The sequence below is a fragment of the Cuculus canorus genome, chromosome 2 (genome assembly GCF_017976375.1).
Source record: "Cuculus canorus isolate bCucCan1 chromosome 2, bCucCan1.pri, whole genome shotgun sequence".
NCBI classification, from domain to species: Eukaryota; Metazoa; Chordata; class Aves; order Cuculiformes; family Cuculidae; genus Cuculus; species Cuculus canorus.
This window is the reverse complement of record NC_071402.1, coordinates 102,811,918-102,835,059: the sequence shown is the minus strand read 5'-3', so window position 1 is coordinate 102,835,059 and position 23,142 is coordinate 102,811,918. Positions and strand designations below refer to the sequence as shown.

The following is a 23,142-nucleotide window of genomic DNA, read 5'->3' as shown; positions in this document are numbered from 1 at the left end:
GCTTCAGAGCAAACTCATGTCACTCATGCTAAGAAAGCTAAACAAACAGTGTACTGAATCACTCAATATTACAAATGTGAATGATTTATTCTATTTAAAGTGTTACTTATTTAGGCTAAACAATACTGGTTGGGAATGCAATTACCCAGAATTCTCATTTCCAATGTTCAGTTGTAAATAGACAAAAAGGCAGTATCAAAATGAAGTTACATTCTTGAAAATGGAACAGAGTACTTAATGAAAGTCTTTTTTAATTCTTCATGCCAGTCTTTTCAGGAGGTTGCCTAACGTGGTTTATTGATGCAATAATTAGAAAGGCTACTTCAGCACACTGTATTCCTTTTGCTGTCTGTCCAAGGAAAAGAGTCAGCAGGATGTGAGAGAAGAGAGTGGAAGACATGGTTCTTGAGGGAATTAATGTGGATCAGTGAAGAGTATGTTGAGGATTCAAGGACTCAAAAGCTGATGGGAGAAAGAAATATGAAGATGTTTTAGTGGTAACGGTTCAGACCTGCATTAGTCTTCTTTCTGCCGTTTCAGGAGAACAGAAACGCAAACTGACCTGACTTCTCAGTCAATGTAGTTAAGGAAATGGTTTCTTAAGGTTCAACCTAAAATAGCAAAAGCTTTGAAGACCCCTTTTTGTCAAGATATACTTTCCAATAGTTTATTTAACTGTGGTACTTTTCCAGTGATTCTAGGAAGCCCTGCTTAGATTTGTAGCTAAAGAATTGTGCTCTGTTGCCTTGGAGGAAAAAAATGAGGCAATAATTGTTTTCTTTTAAGTGCATATGCTGCCATGATATAGTAAAATGAAGTGAAAGACACTTCAGTGGGGACAGTGCATTTGCTCTTTCCAGTTGTATAATACTGGCTTATACATGAGGCCACTCTCCAGAAGGTGTAATCAGATCTCGATTCTTCAGTTATTGAATTGTAAAAAAAAATTTCAGCCATTGCGCATATTCTGTTCACTGTGCTGAAAACAAATATATTGTTAATTCTTTTGTGCCATTTGTTCTTGACTTTAGTGTTCCTTAATCTAAATTGAACTGCAGTTGCCATCTGTTAGGCTAGTCACTTAAATGATCAAAGTCCTCCTTCCTATGGCTGTGCTATGTCTCATTATTTATTCTTCCTTTCAATATATAATCATTTTTGAACTCTTATTTCTATTAACACCCCCATGAGGTCATTTTCTACAGTAGGCCCCAAATCTGATTTAAACTTTCCCCCTCCAGGCACCGTTTTTCAACATAGACATGTTTTCTGTTGTTTCAGTCTTCATTCTTTAAACGCATGAATGATCTGTGTTCTGTTTCTCAAGATCCTCTTGGCATTAGCTTTTTACATGCCATGGTGTTGAATGGTTCGAAAACATCTCTAGGAATTCAGAGAAGTCATCCTTCACTTGCCACTTCTTTAGTGTCTCTTCAACTTTCTAACAAATTGTACTGCAACAGCCATATAATTATCACTTCTCTGATAACAGTTGATTCTCTGAAAGTTTTATTTTAGTCACTTTGTTCCACTGTATCTTGTAAAGCATCTGATTTATCTATTTCATGTTGATTTAAAGTGTTATTAACTCATGCCATTCTGTATCACAGGAGGTTCACAAAATAAGTAGTTTTCTTCTTGCTGAATTGTTATGAAAGAGTCTGCATAAATACAAAGGAAACCATACAGTCTCATTTTCTCAGAACACAGTGTCTGTAAGTAAAAATGAAAATACCTAATCAGTAGTTGGTAATTAAATTGGGAGAATCATTATTAGCTTGATGAACGAGCAATGGAAGGAAAAGTAGAAGGAGAAAATTATTGAAGGAATAGTTGAACTGTATTTTGGGATTTATCCTGTTCCCCAGCTAAATAGATTAAGAAATTCACCAAGTTTGATTTCAGTAGAATTCTGTCCATAAGAACACTCTTCGTTTACTCTTTTTTTTTCTTCAGGATGTTGGATTTTTCTGATCTAAACACCATTTTCTACATTATTAAGATGAGAGCAATAAAATTTATATCACCAGAGTAGCTTTACTGCAAAATTGACATTTGCAAGTCTCAGATGAGATTGTCAAAACACTCATTACCTTCAATCAAACCTACATTTTTCATTTTTATAAACCAACTGTAGCTCCTTTGAAGTCCATAGCAGAATTAGTATCAAATTGTTATATATAGTTTTAAACTTACATATATATACACACACATAGAGAGAGAGATTTTAAGGGAAAAAAAAAAGGATGGGCGATGCAGGGAAAAGCAGAAAAGAAGCTCGTCTACTATAATTTTTTTCCACCTCAATTTTATACACCAGATTTTGTGTCTACAACATTGCTGAAGTTTAATCACACTGCTAATAACTGTTGTGGTACCATCCCACACAATTCAACAGAAATTGAAATACAAACTATGTTCAGAAAATAAAATTGGAGATCTCCTAATATGAGATGATTACAATTGTAATTTTTATCCTCCCTAGAAGGCAGTACACTTTTAAATGGGATGTCTTATACAGTTTCTTGAGTGATTTGTAGTGTAGCATATTGTAAAACACATTGCAGTAATCTAATTTGAAGTGACAAATGCACTGATGATGGTAAAAATCATGATGCCTAATAAAGAGCTATCTCTAGGCTGATGTGTGAAGAAAATACATTCTTAAATGTTGATGCAATACTGTTGTCAAATAGTAGCTAGAAATCCAATAGAACCAGCAGGCATCAATTCTTAACAACAAATGCAGAGCACCCAGCAACAGATGGAGATGGATTCAATTTTTATTACATCTTGAAATTACTTCCCCCCCATCTTTTGCATAGGTATTGCCTTTCACTTATGTTCACTAATCTTTCAGCTAACTATCTCATCCTTCTGTGATATCTGAATGCTAAATATTCTAAACTGCTGAATGCTAAACTGCTAGTTTAAAGAAGATTCAGATGAGAAGTATCAGCAGTTTAGTTCTTAACATCAGCATCACACCACTTATCCTCGCTTGTCTTCCTGTAAGTTCCAAACAGGAAGAGAGTTGGGGTAGTATTGTCAACCAATGTTTTTGGTAAAATGAATTTAGCAATTTTTGTGTTAGTGATCAAGAGGATAGCCATCTAGGAAAAATACATTATCTTGAGGATTAAAGTTTCTAGCATGTCCATTTTGCCTAAGGAAACAAGGTGTGGTTGATTATGATAAAAGTAATTATACCAAATTACATTTATCAGGGCTCTCATCCAAATTTTACATTGTGAAGACATGTCATCAAAAGAAGCCACTGATCTATTTCATCAGAGAGAGGGAAAGAATGATAGTTTTTGAGAAATAAAACTATATTCTGATTTATTCAAAATACTTAATAAAATATTACCTTAAGAACATAAGCCCATTCATGCCACACTCACACTCACACTTTCTAATAGTGATAACTGTAATTATAAATTTAAGTAAAAGGGAAAAAACATGTTCATATCTGTGGAATACATCATTATGTTTTCTGAAGTTTATTAAATAATATCACAACCATCACAAAAAAATATATTGCATATAAAGTGGAAAAATAATTTGTTCAATCACTTGAGTAGCTGATGATCAAGGAAAATTCAAAATCAATTTCTCTTTCTGTCAGTGAACCCTTACTAGTTATTATTGGTGAGTTATTTTATTAGTCATCCATTTCACTTTTTATCAGTGAAAAACAACCAGTGGGTGGGCAGGACTGTAAATACGTCATTGCAATTGAATTGTGTTTTCAGCAATGTAAATTATGTCACTTTAATATCCTTTTGAGGAAACAGGTGGTGATTTCCTCTTTTTTTTTTTTTTGAAAAAAAAAAAGAAAAAGGTAGTTCTTGAATTAATCAACTTAGTCTTGCTATAATAATAAGTGTGGGAGAGGAAGTACTTCAGTGTAGAGTAATGTATAGACTAAATCTCAGGGAGCCCATTTTCTTTATAATTTTATCAAATGTCTTAGAAGTTTGGATCTAATTAGATTGTTCTTAGTGAAAACCATTATGAATTCTGTTCAAAGAAAATTGTGCTCCTTCTTCACTGCTTAGAACAAAACCATGAAACAAAGACTTTTTCATATAAATTTTCCTGCACAACTGGAACACTCCATAGAACATTAAAAAAGAACTCAGAAGAAATGCATGTGAATAGAGAAGTGGTCATCCGGAAAGCCTTATCTGCCTTCTGTGTTAGAATTTAGCTGGTGTTGGTACCCTGTTCTCCAGTGGGAAAGCTAATATCACCCTAGTGAATGCAGTTAGGAGTCACTGTGCTTCCATATCTATGGGAAGTATCCTCTCTCTTCCTCTGAAGGCAAAAGTCACTTTGTCTTGGAATATGGACAGTTAGGGAATAAGAAAGAGGACAGAGTGGGACAGGTGCTACATTTTCAACACATACACTAATTTCCTAGTTCACCTCTCCACAAAAATGGCTTATTGTAAATCTGTTTTGAGATATGCTTTCCACTTAAAATGGGGATTCAACATTGTTCATAAGGGAAGTGTAATGGATCCATCACAAATTTGTAGTACTCATCTCAATGACAATTAGTCTCTTTCGTAAGACTTCACAAATAAATAGATTTCTCATAGTGTGGCTAAGAAGTGTCTGGAGTTTTTTAGGTGATGTTCTTAAAAAATCAGTCTTTCTTAAGTAAATAATAGAATAACAAATTAGCAATAGAATAATATAGACTGCTCCAACTTCCAATATATCTGAAATTAATTGAAATCTGTGCATAAGATTAATTTTGGGCAAAAATGGAATGCAGTTATTCCAATTAGCATTGATGATTCACCTAATTATAATTATATACTCTCTTCTTCAGTCAGGTCAGAAGATCAGGTAATTCTTTTCTTCTCAATGTTATTGTGATAGCAAACTCTATTGCCATCTAGATTAACTCCTTAAACTACTACTTAAATTAAACTAGTGTAAATCAGAACTGAGAGGTATTTTGGGCTTTATGAGCTAATGATGTGAGATGGTCTGTAAGTGCATCTCATACATAAACATTAAGATTTCGACTATTTACTTTTTTATTCAGTTCCCATGTCTTTCCCTAAGTTCTGTGACTCTATCTGAGTTTCACATTTGAGGCCAAACCCAGCACTTACAGTGGCTGACAGGACTACTCATTGGACTATCGTGTTTTGATCGTCCTCTAAGAAAACACCATACAGTGGTTTAAGGTCAAGAAATAAGTTATCAGAGCCCCCAGGAAATGGTGACTGTCCCATGTACCATCATAAAAAAACCCTTTTTCCTCTCCTTTACTTTAAATTTCTCTTACACCCTTTTCTGTAATATTATTGCATTTTTGGAATTTAAAACATACTTAGATTTCCTTTAAACAGTAGCTTTTAACTTCCTGTTAATATGTCTGTGATAAAGAAGTATTATGGAAACACTACAATTATCTTTAAATTATAACAACTATTCTTAGCATGAATTGGTCTTAACACAGTTTTTAATTTGAATAACAAAGGTCATAAGCACATAGCATGTTTTATAGACGTTGCTAGTTAACATATAATTGTTAAGTGATGTCTGCTCTTTATAGGTGCGTTTGGCTGTACAGAAGTGAAATACACAGCTGTGACTGACAAATTGTCTCTAAACACTTGTGGTTAGAAACAGCCATATGTTATGCTTTCTCAAAATAATTGCCAGTGTTTTAGGGGAATACTCATACCAACATTCTGCTGACTGTAATTGTCAGGAATATATATCAAATTACAGTTAACTAGGACAGATTTTTCACTTCTGTGTACCCTAAATGAGGTTTCTGTGAACTATTGACAGAAACTGTGGGGTAGATTTTCATGCAGATTTTTATATATGAACTATGACTACCAGATTCTCTTCTCAGCTGCATGGGAATAGTTCCATATATGGTGATGATACAGGTGTTTGAAATAGTATGAATTATCCGAGTTACCTTTTCTGTAAAGGAAGTTGGCTGCAAGCAGGTTACTGACTCGATCTTTCTGAAGAGTGATGTCAATAATAAGCAGCTTCTGAGCTGTATTTATGGAACCATAAGTGAAGAAGTTTGCATTATTTTCAGACTACAAAAGTCTAGTTGATTTCCTTGAGAAATATTAGCACATTAGCAAGTACTTAAGACTAAAAGGGAAAACGAAGTTTGTAATCAGGAGCCAATACATAAGGCAGAGATTCCTGCCTGGCAACTTTCTCCTTTAAGCCTTTCCAGACATATTAAGGCCAGCCTCAGAAGGATAATTGCATGAGATGCAGGAGTATGCTCTTGGTGGGAAGTGGAGATGGATTTTTTTCTGAGTCCATGTTATATTGTCAATGTGTTTTTTCAGTAAATGCATAAACTATCTCAATACTTTCTTGAAAACAAATCTACCATAAACTTCCATTCCAGGTTTTCAACAAAACTGTATTGTATTCTCTATATAATTTGATATGTAACAATTATAAATATTTCCTTGGTCCTTGGGAGTGGGATTAAAATAATACAAAACCAAAAATTCCTCTTCTTCTTTTCCCCTGCTTTTTTTTCTTTCTTTTTTTAAGTGCAAGAATAGTATTTTTTTTTTATATAGAACCTTGGACTGAGGAGATGAATACAGAAATAATAATAATACTGCATCACCTGCTGAATTTCATCTCATTTGGCTAGCGATGCATACTCCCTGTGGAGGATCCATCTGCTTTGCTTACCTTATCTCTGAACATTTGACTAGAAAGACTTGCACCATATCAGTTACAAACACATGGGCCCACATGACTCCATGTAATCTAAAATAGCCTGACACTACACAGTGAAAATTAAGACTGGAAAATAAGGTGAGGTACAGAATTCTGGAGATAAGAATAATAATAACATAGAAAGATAACTTTACTCTGAGTCACACCCAAAACTTGTCACTGTATGTAAGCACATTTCTGTGAACTTGGTTAAAAAGTGCCAAAGACCTTTGGAGTATGCCTCTGTTTATCAGAGTATTTTCATGGAGTTAAAATATTGAAGTGTGGTATCGTCCTACAAGTTTTGGAATGACTAGAGGTTTGTATTAACAGGTATGAGATTTACATAGATGAATTGAAAGCATACTGCTATGTACTACATTTTATGGGTTTTATTGCTGTAAGGCACATCTGTCAGGTGAATTACTCTTCTCTGAAACTGCCTGGACAATCTGTTTTTGTGATAAATACTGCCAAGTTAGCAGCATGGCATGTCTTCATCTGTGCACCTCTGGAAGGATGACTGTGGTCGGTGGTGTTGCTCTATGGGAACTGCTGAATTCTCTGGGGCAAAGGCCTGACTTGCTCATCAAGGAAACAGGACTTTCGTGCAAGCCAGTTCAAGGCACCAGAATAGGTTCTTACAGGGTTTTTTAAAGTTCCACATTTCCTGTTCCAAGTATGAGACACATTTCTTTGACTTTTCCCACAGTACTAGAGGTGTATAAAACAGCAGAAGGAAAATTTAAAAGAAAAACAGAAAGGAACTTTAAATGTGAAAGATCTATACATGATGAATATTATGACAAAACTTCATGCACTCATGGGAAGCTTTGTGGTAATATGCAAATGAATAACCTATAGAAAACAGAGAATTTTGTGGGTTTTTTTTTACCATCAGTCTTTTGTAGCAAACCAGAGGAGGATTGATGTATTTCAGTCCTTGACTATTTGAAATGGACACTATGAGCAGTATATATCAGTGCTTGTTTACACTGGTAGCTAGTCAATTTTAATTTAGAAGTTCTTCACTTCTGTGTGATAGAATATTCTTACAGGAATATAACATCACTAATATTGATTGGGTCTTCATTGTTTTCATTCTAAAACCCTATGTCTTTCTCCACTAACTTTTTTCATATTGGTTATATGGAACATCCCTCTAAGAAAAAGTAATTGTTGGTCTATAGCAGAAAAAAATCTGTGCCTTTTCGGTATTTCTTTTCTAAACTACCTTCTAAATTCCACAAATCTTTCAACAAGAGGAGTGTGGAGTATGTTGTTTCGTAATTATGATATCTCACCTTAAATCTCCTCTAGTAACTACTAACAAATGGCACACAGTAATGTATGGTGACCTGCTCTTCAGTATTTAAAGCAGTATAATGCATGCAGAGTCTGTTATATGCTGCATATTACACACTTTTTCCACATACACTAGGCTGTGCGAAGCACTGAGATTCAGCCAATGCCTCTATATTTCTTATCACCAAAATGAGTTTGTCTTTCCCACTTCCTTTTGTCTTTTTACAACTAAATATAAGCATTTGTATTTCCATTGTCTCCTACTTCTGTTATTTCTTATATTGATGTTTATACCATAACCACAATCAATGAGGTCAAATTGTGCTGATATTGTAAAATATTCAAGTCTCAATAAGCAGTAATTTTGGTTTATCCTAGTAACTCAACTTGGGTAAAAATGTGGAAACCTTGATAAACTGCAGTATTTTCAGTGTTAATGTAATCACATAAGAATCTTGAGCATCCCTGTTGTTACAGTTATGAAAACCTGTGTTGCTCTCCAGCCCACAGCAACTTACAAAGCGCAATGAGTTTTCCTGACATAGAAACCTTGAATCTTTAGGGAATCAGCCTTGTGTCCTTCCAATATCTGATCAAAGCTAATCTTTATTAGTTCCATATGTCACTATTAGCATCAGTGATTCAAAAAGTCTCCTCACATAGTATGTTGCTTATCAAAACGAGCAAGGCAGGCAAGAGTTTCTTCCTTTCACAGTTCCATAGTTGTTGGAACTATGCTCTCATGTTACTTCTTCATGTGTAGTTCACTTCTTTCCCATAACCCCACTAAAAAATATCTTGCAGAACATTTTTATCTTTTGTTAAAGGCCTAGCTTTATTTTAATTCAGTTCCATTTGCTGTCTTTAACCAATTATTGTCTTGTCTTTTCCCCTTCTCTTTCAGAGGACAAAGTATGGACAACCGTGTACCATGATCTGCAAATGCAGACTTCTGTGGGAGGCAACAGCCTGGAGAAGTTATCTGTACTGCAACTCAATTACAATGCAACGATGGACCAGATTTCTGCCATTACAAGTAGTGCTGAATACTGCGAGCAGTTCATCTCCTATTCTTGCAAAATGTCCCGGCTGCTGAACACACCAGGTAGGCCAAGAATAAGATATCCGTTTAACAAAATGTTAAAGAACTTCATCTGAACAATTCAACAGGTATGGCTGTTACACCAGTCCACTCAGTGAACACACTTCTTCCTTCTCCTTCATTAAAGTTCACAAAGAGGTAAACTGTTGAAAACGTACAAGAAATTACTTTTTTTAGGAAATTTTGCCTGATTGCTCACTACCAAAATTAATTTTGTTGTACGACGAATCTGCATGTTCTTTTCTCTGATGTGTTGCTCCTTAACACAGGAGACTTTTGGTAGACAGGGTAGCTTCAAAGGTATAATCAATAGCGGTCTTGAAAAATTGCTTTGAACTTTATCCTGTTATTCTGGTTTTCAGTTTTCATAAGCAAGTCAGCAAGGACACTGACCGAATGAGGTTGGCATTTTCTGACTGTTATCTCTGAAGCAGTTTCTTAAACACAGAGTATTTGTGGGTAATCACATGCTTTACACATTGTAGGGGCTGGCACGATCAATAGCGTTGTTGTGTGAGAAATAAGGGATGCTCTTACCTGCAAGTAGATTCGTTATACATTTCTCATTTTGCTGCATAGCTTTAGTGGGAAAGAGCAGTCCTAGCACTGCTATATGTGCCTCCTCAATGAGTCTTACCTCTAACTGATAAAGGTAAAAGTATTTGTTGTTCCAGATTTAGTAAAGCGGCACATAAAGAGGAATTCAGTTTTAGAAACTTTTTTTAATATACACCTAATACTTTGTCTATGCTCTAATTGTGTATGATAGCATTTAATGTTAAGTAAATCTTTAATGGTACTTAATGAAGACTGGGTTATAAGTGGAATAATAGAACACATTTTTATGATTGTGAAATGAGTTAGTTGTGATAGGAGCAATTACATTGCATTTCAGGTGAAACTAATGGCTGGATGCTTGCTTTTTAAGCCACTTCCTCTCATGAATTTATTTTGGTACATTTTCTTATGGTGGTATAGATAAGGATTCATTTGGCATATATGTGCATTTTATCCCTATTTCCATAAGTATTCCGTTAGTTAATATATACTGTAATACTTCTTACTCCTCTCCCTCCTCCCTACTGTTTTTCAACTATTTCTAATGCACGATGTGTCTCTGTTGCTATTATTTTACTTAATTTAGTGCACAGACACTTGCAAAGTGGAAAATTATTTATTTTTTCTTGGGCCTTAATATATAGGATCTTGAGTAATTTTCGTAACTAGAAGTATTGTGAATAGATTCTGCTGATGGATACAAGCTCCCTGCTTGCCTGTATTTCAGGAAAGTAGTACATGGATGTATCTTTAGGTAGGTACTTAGAAAGCAAATTAGCTTGGGGGTGTGAACTGGAGACAATCTGCATAGAAAGCTCATAGTTTATACAGAGTAGAGTATTACATTCTTCTCCTTTAAAAGTGTGAGAGTTGTTATTTTAGGACTAAATTGTACTTGTTATTATATGTTCATATTACAATAAAAGAAATATATACTGCAATTGCAGACGTTTACCCTGGCTTATAGATTTAAAATGACAATAAAGCAGCACACAAAATAATAACCTACCACAATTTTCTTTCAGGAATAATCAATTCCAGTCGCTTATATTTTTAAGCTTCTCAGAAATGTTTGGCTGTATTTTGCAGATACCTCTTTCTTCAAGTTTGCAACTTGATACGAAAAGATGAATTCTCTAATAAAGTCTTCATAAGCCATTTTTTGGCCTGCAAAGTGAGTTTCCAGAGATATTCTATTAGGTGGGTTTTGGGTCTAAACTATTCTATTAGTTTGGGTGTTTTGTTTGGTCCTTTTTCCCCCTAAGTGAAAGAAAGAAATAACAAAGGAAGATAATTTTAATGTAGACAGTAACATAGAATCGCACTGCAGTGTTTGTACTGTAATGTTTTGTATACATAGCACAGTAATGATTTGTGTGGTAGTGGGGAAGAGGCTCATAGATTAGGATTGCGTTATTCAAGTATGCACGTGGCTTCTTCACCACAGATTTTTCTGTAGGAATTTTTGCAGTATGGTGCCCACACAAAGGAAAAAAAAAAAAATCAACATTTTTGTATTCCTCAAGAAGTGGAATCCTGGGTGTATTGAAGCCTGTAGTGAAACCTCTATAGACTTCATGTGATCAGTATAGCATTTGTGGTCTTGACCACAGGTACTTTTCTAGGTCAGAACTTTTCCTTTTCACTGTCAAATGTTTAAGCAAATATTTTGAATAGGCTATTCCTTTTAACTGAAATTACATCAATGAAAACTCAGAAAACTGAAAAGACAGTACAGCAACTCAACTTTTTGATCTTTTTATCTCTTGGGCATCACAGCAGTTTACAATATAATTCCTTCTCAGGGAGAAGTCGCTCAGTTAACATATTTAAACAAAGTAGGATCAAATCCATTTATTGATCTATCAATGACAAATAATTAACAAGTCATCAGTGACCTATAGCACTTGCTGCTTTTACTTACGCATTTCTGGACAAGCTATATATAATTGCAATAATATATGTTCTGCTACTAATAATACCTTAAACAGGTTTTTGTTTTTTTTTTTTTTAGTGCAGTGGAAATTGCATCAAAATGCTGTATTTCAGGAAAGTCATTATTTTAATAAGCAAGCTTTGTTGTGGGGACTTTCTGGCTGCACACGCAGTGGCCAAAGTATTATCACAGCGATGTACATACTTTGAAAGCAACACATGAGAAGCAGTATGTACAAACTAAGAATTCTCACAATTGTTATGAGTTTTAGACTTTGGTTCTTCATTTCTCCAGGTCTATTTCTTTTTTTCTTAATCATAGGCAAATTAAATTTTTCTTAATCCAAGCAAATTAACAAGTACATCACAGAGAACAGATTAGAATAATTGCCAAAAATAGGGATGGGGAGTGATTTTACAGGTCATGATGCCATTCCACGTAGTCTGAGGGAAGCCAGTAATAAGATGTTCCATGTAAATTTAAACATAAATGACTTCTGAAAACATTCTCAAAACCAGCAATCTCATAAGACTATTGCATAATTCAGGTTGGAAGGGGCTGCAGAAAGTAATCATCTGATCCAATTTGCTGCTTAAAGCTGGGTAAGCAGTCTTTGCTTAATAGTAAGTAAAGACAATCTGGAAGTACAATTTTCCTTTCTGACTGCTTTGGGATTCAGCTTTTTGTTTGTTTTGAACTTGCAGACCAATGGTGCTCAGATCTAGAGGTCTGTTTCAAAGACTTAAAAAAAGATCATCAGAAAACCAAGATTAGTCAAGATAGTTTGGTGACTTTCTTAAGAAAGTGCAAAATCAGACAGCTCTGCTGAAAATACACCACATTAAACAATAAATCTATAGATACACTGTAGATTTCTGAGGAAGCCATTTTCAAGCAGGGAGCCTGCAGTAGATGCAGTTGTCTCACAGTCTCTATGTCATTTATCTACATACTGAAGAGATCTGTGTTCAGTTCCTGACTCTAATGCAGATTTTCTTTATAACTTTAACAATTTCTTTGTTTTATTTTTTTTTTCCAGTTTGGTCAACTTGAGTCTGACATTTCTTGTTGTCTTTTAAGGTATAGGTTTTTTAGAACAGGAATTCCCTTGTGGATATGTAGTTATCAGCATGATAGAGACTTGATCTTGGCAGTCCAAGAATCTGGTGCTATTAATATATGAACAAAATTATAAGCCCAGAACCTATGATTGCAACTTAATAACAGTGTACATGTGCATTTAAAAAAAAAAAAAAACAACAAACCACACTGGACTTTTTGTTTTGCTCTTTTACAATTACATTTCTCATATAGTCTTTTCTTCTTGTTTCCTTGGAAACTTCCATGTTGAGAAGATAATGATATGTTTAATACTGAGGACATGCAGAAAGCTAGCTGTTTTCTGAGTTCTCGATGCCTGTACACTTTCCAGTGGTTATTGGAGGTAATAGGACATTGCTGTCATTGGCAAAGAGGAACTTGGAGACAGAAGAGAGCTCTTTTGTGTTCACTGGTTAACGAAAAGGAAAGCAGCAAAGCAAGATATACATTATCTTTGCTTTTATAGGAAGAACTTCCCTTCTTTGCTGCAGGAAGCAAAGTGATATAGCAGACAGAGGTACAATTTACTGATACAATGGAGAATGCTAGTTAAGAAAAGTATGTATTTTCATCCACTGTTATCACTAGACTTACTAATGACATCTGCTTGTGAAATCATTGATATGAAATTCTCCATGGGCCACTGATCTCAGCCTCTGAAATGGGGAGGGAACAGCATGGTGGTTCTGCCATTCTTCCCTTCACTCTAGGAATGAGAACCTGAAGGGAGGAGGTCTGCTATGTTCACAGTATCTGTGACTCTGTTATTTCCCAGAGCTGTAGGAGCTGTAATAAATAACCAGTGGGGGAACTAAAAGGGTATACAGAGAACAGAACAAGATCTGTTGGTGTTGTGTTCCAATTTTTATTCCTATTCACTATGCCTGCAGGCAGCATATGAAAAGCATAAAGCAGAGTTACTGCAGTACATGAATTACTGTTTCATGCCTGTTGTCTTCGAACGAAATGAGAGAGCATCTTCAGGAATTCAACAGGTGAAATAGAAAATTTGTTGCTTGGATGTTGCAACAAAGCAATTGCAATATCAGTAGTAAATAAGATGTATTGGTAAACTGAGATAAAAAAAAAAAAAGCTTAAAATTGCTCTATGATGTTTTTCCTAGGTAGCCATGCAAATTAGAACTTCAGATACAAACTTTCACATCTCTAGATGTTAACTGCTTTAGACTGGTCATTGCAGACAGTTCCTGCTTTAAAAGATTTCTTAAAAAAGTCTGAGAGATGAATGGGATTTCTCTAGTCCTGAAGTGATGAATGGAAGCTGCTCCAAAACTTGCCCAGGCTTCAGCATTCAATTCTTAATATTCTTTCAGAAATCATGTCTGTAAGTTTTCTTATATCTTGTCCAGTGTTAAGACATTTATTGATTCTTCTTCTCTGTCACTGTTCTAGAAAAGCCGATTTCAACTTTTAGTGACTTTTCAAGTGCAAGGGTAGCAGAAACTATGTCCTTGCTCTGGTCTGACCTACATGCTGATGTCCTGGAAGTGGAAACCAACAGCTTTTGGGGACCTCTTTTTTTCTTAGTCATTTTACTGTTGCTATAGAACTCATATGTATTTCATAGCTTAAATGTTTCTCATTTAAAACATATGGGTCCTCCTAAGTATTGTTTTCACAGAAACAGTCACAGACATTTCTTCCTCATGAACCCAGGTTATTCTGGGGACAAATCGTCTTTCTTGATGAATGACTGAAACAGATTAGTTTAATAATTTCTTAGACAAAATGGATCCAGATGGTATATCACTGTGTGCCTTGGCAATAAATTATCTTTCACCCATGTCCTAAATGCACTAGCATTACTGTAAGTATTTTTTCTTATTCAAAAATGCAGTAAAAATACCCAGGGTTTCTTGAGATGAAAATGTGTCATGAACAACTCTATGAAGAAGCAAGATAAACATATGCAATTAAGAGAAGACGATGGTACTGTCCAGTGTATAAAACAAAAGGACCATAAGAGAGAGTTCCATCTCCTACTGTATTAAGGACTTTTCTTGGGTTTTTTTCTTCATTGCCCTATGTTGCCTTATAAGAAGACCAGTGTTTAACTATTATTAAAACATCGCCTGCCTTATTTTCATGGATGAGATGATGCTGTTTCATTTCTTGAGGCTGTGACCTTTGCCAATTATCTGAAGGTTATAGTTAGGCTTTCCTAAATTCTTACCTGAACTTTCCCAGCTGACAACCTGGAGCATTGAGCTGTCTCTTATACAGTAGGTTTTATATTTGGAAAGCCTTTCTTCTTCTCAGGACCCTCTTTAAACATTCTTTAGTTAATGTTTGGAGTTTGGAAGTGTGGGAATTGCTTTTTAAGAACTGCTTTTTGTTGTTAGTAATGTTATCAGATCCTACCCCCTATATCATACATGTTTTTCATAGTGAGTCACTGAGATAAACCTCTGGAACACAGCAGAAAGCACTGAACTTGAGAATGCATATGATGTGACTACTAACATGTGTGCGGTTATTTATATTATCTTATTCCAGGAGTATGTTTGAGTATGTTTTTTTACTGCACTTTCTATATATTGTATGCTTGATGTTAGCTAACAAATCAGTCCATTAAAATGTTGGGTTTTTTTTTAAATTTGCTCTACAACTAAGTGCTCGGAATAATTTCTCCTTTTCACATTGTAAAGAATTCTGCATAAACTTTCCCTACTTTTTCATATTTTCACCCTAATATAACACATTCTTTCCATGAATCCCCTTCAATGATGTAATATTCTGCCTGCACGAATTTGCTAATGTTAAAACACTGTCTAAATTAGACCAGTGAATATTGCCTGAATGTGCATGAGGATGGTGTTTTACTACAGTTTAAAGGGAGTACACAAAAAGTACAACATATTTCAATTCAGGTTTGTATAACATTATTACCATTATAAACTGGGGGAGGAGAATGCATTGTCTCCTTGAACTTTTGTGCCTTTATGTCCTTGTCACATACACACCTATAGATTTCCTTGTGGAAAAAACAGACACCTTGTGGAAATCTATATGCATACTGGAGTTTATATAGAAGGAAACGGACTCCAAATAATGATCACTACTTTTTTAGAAGGAAATACTTTAACAAGATCCTTTTTCAATGTATGTTTTGAAATATTTTGTTATGTGAAACTTGTTTAATGTGAGAAGATGAGAAAACTTAATTACTGACTTTCTGTAAGGTAGACATATTTTACTGAGAGGCATATGGAGAGTAACTTCTGTTTTCAAGGAATTTGTGTTGCCAGAAAAAAATGATTCATGATCCATCTCTCAGTTTCTTGGAATAAGGAGTGGGAATTATATTTCATTTGATTAATAGAAATAAAAAAAAAAAAAAAAAACCAACTGTGGTTTCTGGAAAAATGGATCTGCAGATTTTTTCTAAAAGAATAGAGGATTCTTACCACATCTAGTGGTGGAAATTAAACTTTGAACCTGGGTATTTGTTGGCCAGTGCGATGATTAAAATAGGGGTCCTGACAAGATGCAGAAGATTGAAATGCAGTCCAGCATTTCAGAAGCATTACCTCAAGATTTGGAATCAGTTGCCAACTTAGCTGCTAAACTGTAATCAGTTTCAGAAAGTGGCGGCTGGTTAGCACATGCCGCTATCTCAGTTACCCTCGAAAAGACCCATTGCACTACTTTCTATTGTCTAAACCAATACTGCTTTTGCAGAAATTGCTAAAACACTTTGGTAGTCAACATGAACTCTAAAGCAAATATATGCTCCACAATTAATATTGGGGTTTCACCTGCAGCTTGTTAAGATCTTGTGCATTGCCACAACAGTAATGATGATGCTTTGTTTACTACAGATATGCAATTAGATACATGTAACTTACAGGATAGATCTTATTAATACATAAATTCAAGATATATTTAGTATCTGTCAAGCTATTTTTAAAATGACATGTCTACCAAAGCACTTACATAGATGAATAGTTACCATGAACCTATTTTACTAAGTTTAAATTGTATCCACAAAAATATTTGTATTTTGGAACACACTATACTTCTAAACAGAATCTTTTCTCCCATCACCTTGAGAAGTATTAATCTGCTTTCTGCTGACATTAGTCCATATCAAAAGCTCTTTTTACCTTTTTTTCCCCCTTTCCCCTTTACTTATTCCTCTTTGAAGTTTTATTGTGTCTCTACCTCTGATATTTGTAACACATCCTGATTTCATATACACTTTCGTAAAATCTTAGTAGTATTTACAGTGGTGTTTCTCTTGAATGATGCAGGAGTAACAGATCAAATGTTCTTTTCTTTTTAATCATCTGTCCCCTGTGGCATGGACTGTGTTTTTATCATTTTTTTTGCAAAGCACTGTGTCAAGTAGCAAGAATGTCTGAAAGAGATACTGAACCAATTTCTTTTCTGGAAAATCTGAAATTCCAAACAGGCTGAAAAAAATTGTCAGGCACGTAAGGTAATTCATCTGTGGTGATTCATCTGTGGCATTGCTATGCCATTTTTCAGCCAAAGATCTAAAAATATCGTATGAAAATCTCCAAATATTAGAGAGCTGGAAGTAGTAAAAAGGTTTTTTTTATTTGGACTGGAGGTTTTGGTTTTGTTTGTTTAGCGATTTCTCTGCAAAGTGTGCTTGAATGTAACAGTCCTGAGGAATTGAGAGAGTTGCTGGCCACAACTTCGTAATCAATGCAGATTACTAATCATTTAGTAATCAATGATTACAAATCATTTACTATGCTAAGGACAGAGCAGACTTAATCTCACTGAACCCAAAAATCTTGACTCTTGCTTTGATAAGTACTGCACCTTGACCTGTGGTGTGATGGCCAACTCTGTTGTTCACAATCATATTCAAGTACAAGAAATCTGTAACACCAGCACAACCACGTGAACAGATTACAAACAAAAGAAGGATGACGAACGGTAACTGAAAGTCTGCCAAAGTCCAAATTAAGTCTTTCCTTTGATGAAACTAAGATTTTACTCACAAAACTCCTTCTTAACATCCACTTGGCCCATTATTAAAGTGAAGCAACCTGAGTATATGCATTTACTTCAATGAGAAGTACATAGATCTACATTTGCACATAACATCCCAATGTCGACATCTAGTTTTGTTTGGACTCATGGGCAGATTTCATATTGGAGTGTAACACCTCGGCAAAAGAAAGATAATATGGTTACCAAATATGCCAAATGTTGGCATCTTCTGTGGGCTGACAGTGTTATGTATTGTCAACGGATTCCAGTGAACACAGGAAAGAAAAATAATAAGCAATTCCAATGTTTATAGTATCATTGTTGTCAAGATCAATTTTTATTCAAAGTAACACAACTATATGAACTAATGCTTAGAGAAAGAAAAAAGGTTTGACTGGTTTTTGAATTGCACACTGACTTAAGTAATCCTGCTTTTATGTGCATTTTCATAAGGAATTCACTGTCTATCTATATTTTAAGAGCAAACACACAAAAATACTCCAGTAAATTCAGTCTATTAAAGGATTCTTTTTCTCTGTCTCTCAAACTTTGTCATCCTTGCTCAGAGTTATGATTGATGTGTGGTAATAGAATAGCTCATCTTCTTTGTCAATGACTGAAAAATAACAATGCTTCCTTGCTGACAAGATCTTGAATAAAAAAGTTGAACATAATCAAAACAAATTTTTATAAAAAATTCTCTCCTACTTCAGGCTATTCTTTGAGATTTCTCTCAAATTAATTGCAGTGCAACACTAATGGCAGCAATTTGGACCTTATTGAAGTTCTATCTCCTGTATTAAGACTGATTGTTAATGACATTTCACTGGAGCATAGCAGCGAGCATCTTTTCAGCTGTTCTTCTATTCCTAATTCCTCTGTATTTAATAATTAAATATAGTGGCATAGTCAAATTTCCATTTTTTCATGTTCATAAGTCTCCCCACTCTCCTACTCATTCCTTTTAAGCTGTGTTTTGATTCATAAAATACCTTGTTATCAATCAAAATTAATATTTCTCAAACACTAGTCACGCCGCACTAAGTATGATCTGGTTTGGAACTAAGTGGGATTACTCACTCTGAGTATTCAGGGCAGGGCAGGAACTTTTGTATTGCTCCTCAGAGCCTTGATCTCCAAATACAGCCAGGACGTGCCCTAAGTAACATGACCACCCTGTTCTCTGTGGTTCTGTATATCCTGCTGAAGTGATGGTCTGATTGACAAGCTTAAAACCATATAAGTGACCCATGGATGATTCGTATTACATTGCTATGTGTACTGTTTATTCTGTAACTTCTCATATTGCTATTATCAGTAGAATCTGTGCTGTTCTTAATGTATGGGATGTGAGAAAATGCATCAGTCAGCATTGTCAGTAGAATTGGGCTGTGCCCTCTGACTTGTAGCTTCTCCAGCTTACACAGGACAAGAAAAAGGCCCTGGCTGACCAATCAACACCATCATGGGCACTTTGTGAAAGGAGAATAACTATGCAGGAATACTGCAACTCAACAGCCCCTTAGTTTAAAGATAAGAGATATCCAACTGTCTCCTGATTTCCTCTCTTGAGGCCTTGGTCACGATCTGGGAAGTGGGTGCAATGAGCAGCTGAGTCCAGAAATTCTGCATTTTTTAGAATGACGTAAGTTGTTTATTCAATGATATAAAAGCTGGACCCTTTTCCCACGATCTTTGGAGATCTCACCTACAAGTGGATGCACTGTGTAAGACTCCTCAGTTGTCTGGGACAGGCTTCCTAATATTTGCTGCAAACAGGTCTCCCTGGTGACTGTGGACCTGGATGATTACAACAGGATAATTGGTGATGTATCTTTCTTAGTTACTACACTTATTCCTTTGCAGTAATGATTAGATGCATTGTCTTTAAAGCTGTTACTGTTAACTTGTTGTTAATCAGTACTAATCATTTGTTACCTTTCTTGTTTAAGTAAGTTAAGTAAAATTTGATCTAGCATAGTATCTGAGAGTTTGGGCTTTTTATGTTGATCAGGCTCTGTGCTTAGCACCCTGTGGTAAAACACCTCCCAGAGTAAATGGATGGATATGAGTACACAGGGAAGCATAATAATTATGGTAGATTCTCTAAGGCCAGAGTGGCAAAGCACTCTCGAAGGTACTCTTCCTTTGTAGTCAGGGCTTCTGGAACCTGAATGCCCTAAGGTTACGACTGGGAGGGACACTGAGAGCATTTAACTCCACTCAGCACTGCTAAAGAGTGGTACAAACCCTCTCTAAAGCCATAGAAGATGTCCTTGCATTGTGCAACAGGAGTAAAAGAGAGAAGATGGCATACATGGTTCAGTGCATCCTCACTTTCATATGCAAGAGGCTTAGAATGGAAACAAAGTCATAATTCTTGTAGGAAGCATATATTTCACTTTGCATAAGCTTTTAGTAAATCACTCACAATCATACAAACTAAATAAGCAGCATGTTTACAAGTCACAGAACATCTCGTGAGTGTATTCCTGATATATAGTTAATAGTAGCTTGCTTAGGTCTGTATCAAAGGATAAAATCTGTAATTAATGAGAAATGTTTCTTGGAGTGTAGTTACAGCAAGCAACCTTTTCTGTGTCTCTCTGGCTTTTAAATAATCCACTTAAAGGGATTATTTATTATTTTAAAAAGAATTTATGAAATGGTAATAGCTGGCATTACTGTCATTCTGGAAAAAGTAGAGCTCTGTTCTGTTGCATATTTTCTTATACAAGAAAAATGTGATAAAAGTCTGAAAAAAATTATCAAATTCGGTATTGCCAGTGATTGCAAGAGTGGTACCTAAGCCTGTATGTTTCTGTGCATGGGGCTGCAGTAACAGGACATACTTGGACAGAATCTATGGGGAAGAGTTTTACAACAAATTCTTCAAGGGAACTTCAGCGCGTTCCTTCCATACTAATGAATAAATTGGTAATTTCTGTAGTTTTACTATGTTTTAATTAAAATGCCTTACCATCTCTATAACAAAAAAAATGTATAAAATTTTTAAAAAATTACGTTCCCTGATTATCAACACTGCAAATTCTTGCTTGTTTTTGATGATTGAATTTTACTGGGATATAGATATTTACACAAATAGGCCATTTTAACATTTAAGGGAAGTGCTTTACAATTTATGTAGTGTTTTTTCCCCTCATACTTTCCTACTATGTTCTACTATCATTAGGATATTCAAACAGATCAGAATACTTCTTTTACGTGTGTGTGTATATATATATAAGTATAAAATTTGGTAACAAAACTTGTTTATATATTTCTAAGACTTATGTCTTCCACAAAACGAGCATTTCATGAGGTCAGGAGGATTCAAAATATTCAAAATATACACTGTAAATTTTCAGTTATAGTAGAGTATTTAAATAGTAACTTTGTAAATGAAAAGAACACAAATGAAAAAATATACTTCCTAGTATATAGCTTCAATATTAGAGACAACAATTGTTTTTAATTAATTTTTAACTTTTCAATATTTCTACCTTTTTCACCTGCATTGTCTTTAGGTCCATGCTTTGGTGCTTTGATTGCTTCTTTCTTCCTCTCTTGCTTGCTTTTTAATGACTACTTTTTATTAATACGTGTGGAAAGTTTGTTTCCCCTGATCATTTTTTTCAGGCTATGAAAATCTGTTTTGGGATACTGCTTCTCTCTATTTACATCAGACTTTGCTTTGTTTTCAAGTTGGAGTTGGATTAATAGAAACTAATATGCTAGTATTAGCTAGGTTTGGGGGAATTAAGATAAGAGTGCCATGAAATGATTCTAGACCGTATGGAGGTGGTGCAGAATAATAAAAATGTGGATTATTTTTTTTTTATTTTTTATTATTTTTACAAGGTCAGCTCCTTCAGTCAAATTATGATATTTTTCATATTGTACATCTAGTCAATATAAATTAATAACTCAGTTATTGATTTGCTAATACTAAACAATAAATTACAAATTTTGTGGTTTCCCCTCTCATTTGATTTTAGTCTAAACAGCCTGCTGAGTTTGACAGTGAAGTTTCTTCAACTAAAACCCGTGTTTTCAGAAGGCAAAAATGTTTTGACACAAACATTGATTGGGTCCAATTTGTTTTACATTGGCAGTCATCAGACTCATGCTGAGTTTTCACATTTGCATAGTTGCTACTTGATTTATATTTATTCATGAGTAAGACGGACAAAAATTGTCAGAATTCACCCAGAAGCATTGCTGTCATTAGATAACATTATTCTTTTTGCACTAAGTAACAAAGTAGAGATCTTGTTTATTTGCCGATTAATTAACTGTCTCTTCATCAGCCTTAATGGGAGCTTGATTGGCTTTTAAGGACCAGGGACTAAATTTTGCTCTTGGTTTATTTTTCAAGTTTGGAGACAGAAGTGGTTTCATATCCCAATATATGTAATGACAGGGATGAGAGGAAACCTGTTATTTCACTTGCTCTGATGTTTGGTGTTTTTATAAAAAGCTGTTTATGAACAGGAGATAATGTTTTCCAATCTGGTCGGTGCGGTCAGTACAATATGAAGTTTTTAATAGTCAAAATGTAATTTCACATGTACTGACATTTCAGTGTTTGTGTTACAGATTATTTCCTTCCAGTTTATTTTATAGCAATATTCTAGTTTGGTTTTTTAATTTGATGCTGGACCAGAGTCACAGGTCACCATACTTTGGCTGGAAAATGTTTTTTAAATAGCATTAAGTATAGAGATTTACATCAGGAATGACTTTACACATGGATAATTCCTCCATCCAGTCAGCTGTAAATAGGAACTGATATTAGAAAGGTTGCAGTTTATGTTAATGATAGTGCCATAGCATTGGTACGATGGTGTTTATATGGTTTCATGTTGATTGCTATTGAAATATGCATTAACATAGAGCACAGCCTAGGGTGATTTATGGGAAAATGACAAGTTATGAAATACTAAGGGAAGTAATGATCAGTGGGCAATATCATTGCCTCAGATCCATACTCATTTTCAGAACGGTGTTCATCATTCCTTCAGAGAAGAAAAAAACCATGCTGTACAAAAAAAATCATGATACACAGAGTAGTGCTGCGATAGAGCACTATATTTTTTATCCTATGATACAGTATAAAATATATATTTTATCCTGTGATACAGTATCAAATAATATGGTATAATATGATACATTTCCATAAGCACTGTGAGTTAGAGGAATTATTATTTTAAGATGTAGTCATAAAAATATCAATTAAGGAATTGAAACCAAGTATAAAAGACATGATAGGAAAAAGTTAATATTCCTGGAATCACAGAAGGCTTCAAAGGGTTCTCTGGAGGTCATACAGTCCAAACTCCCTGCTCAAGTAAGAACACCTAGAGCAAGTTGGCCAGGACTGTTTCTAGATGGCTTTTTTTGGAAGCCACTA

The 23,142-nt window shown here is 34.9% G+C and overlaps 1 protein-coding gene across 1 annotated transcript in view; it reads left to right on the top strand.

Annotated features, from left to right (window-relative positions):
• The window catches only part of CNTNAP2 (contactin associated protein 2), a 1,069,322-nt gene that overhangs the window by 747,567 nt on the left and 298,613 nt on the right, over positions 1–23,142 (top strand). The window contains exon 13 of the mRNA XM_009568467.2: positions 8,948–9,148. Within this exon, the coding sequence (XP_009566762.1) occupies positions 8,948–9,148 (201 nt within the window). The remainder of the gene's footprint in view (positions 1–8,947; positions 9,149–23,142) is intronic.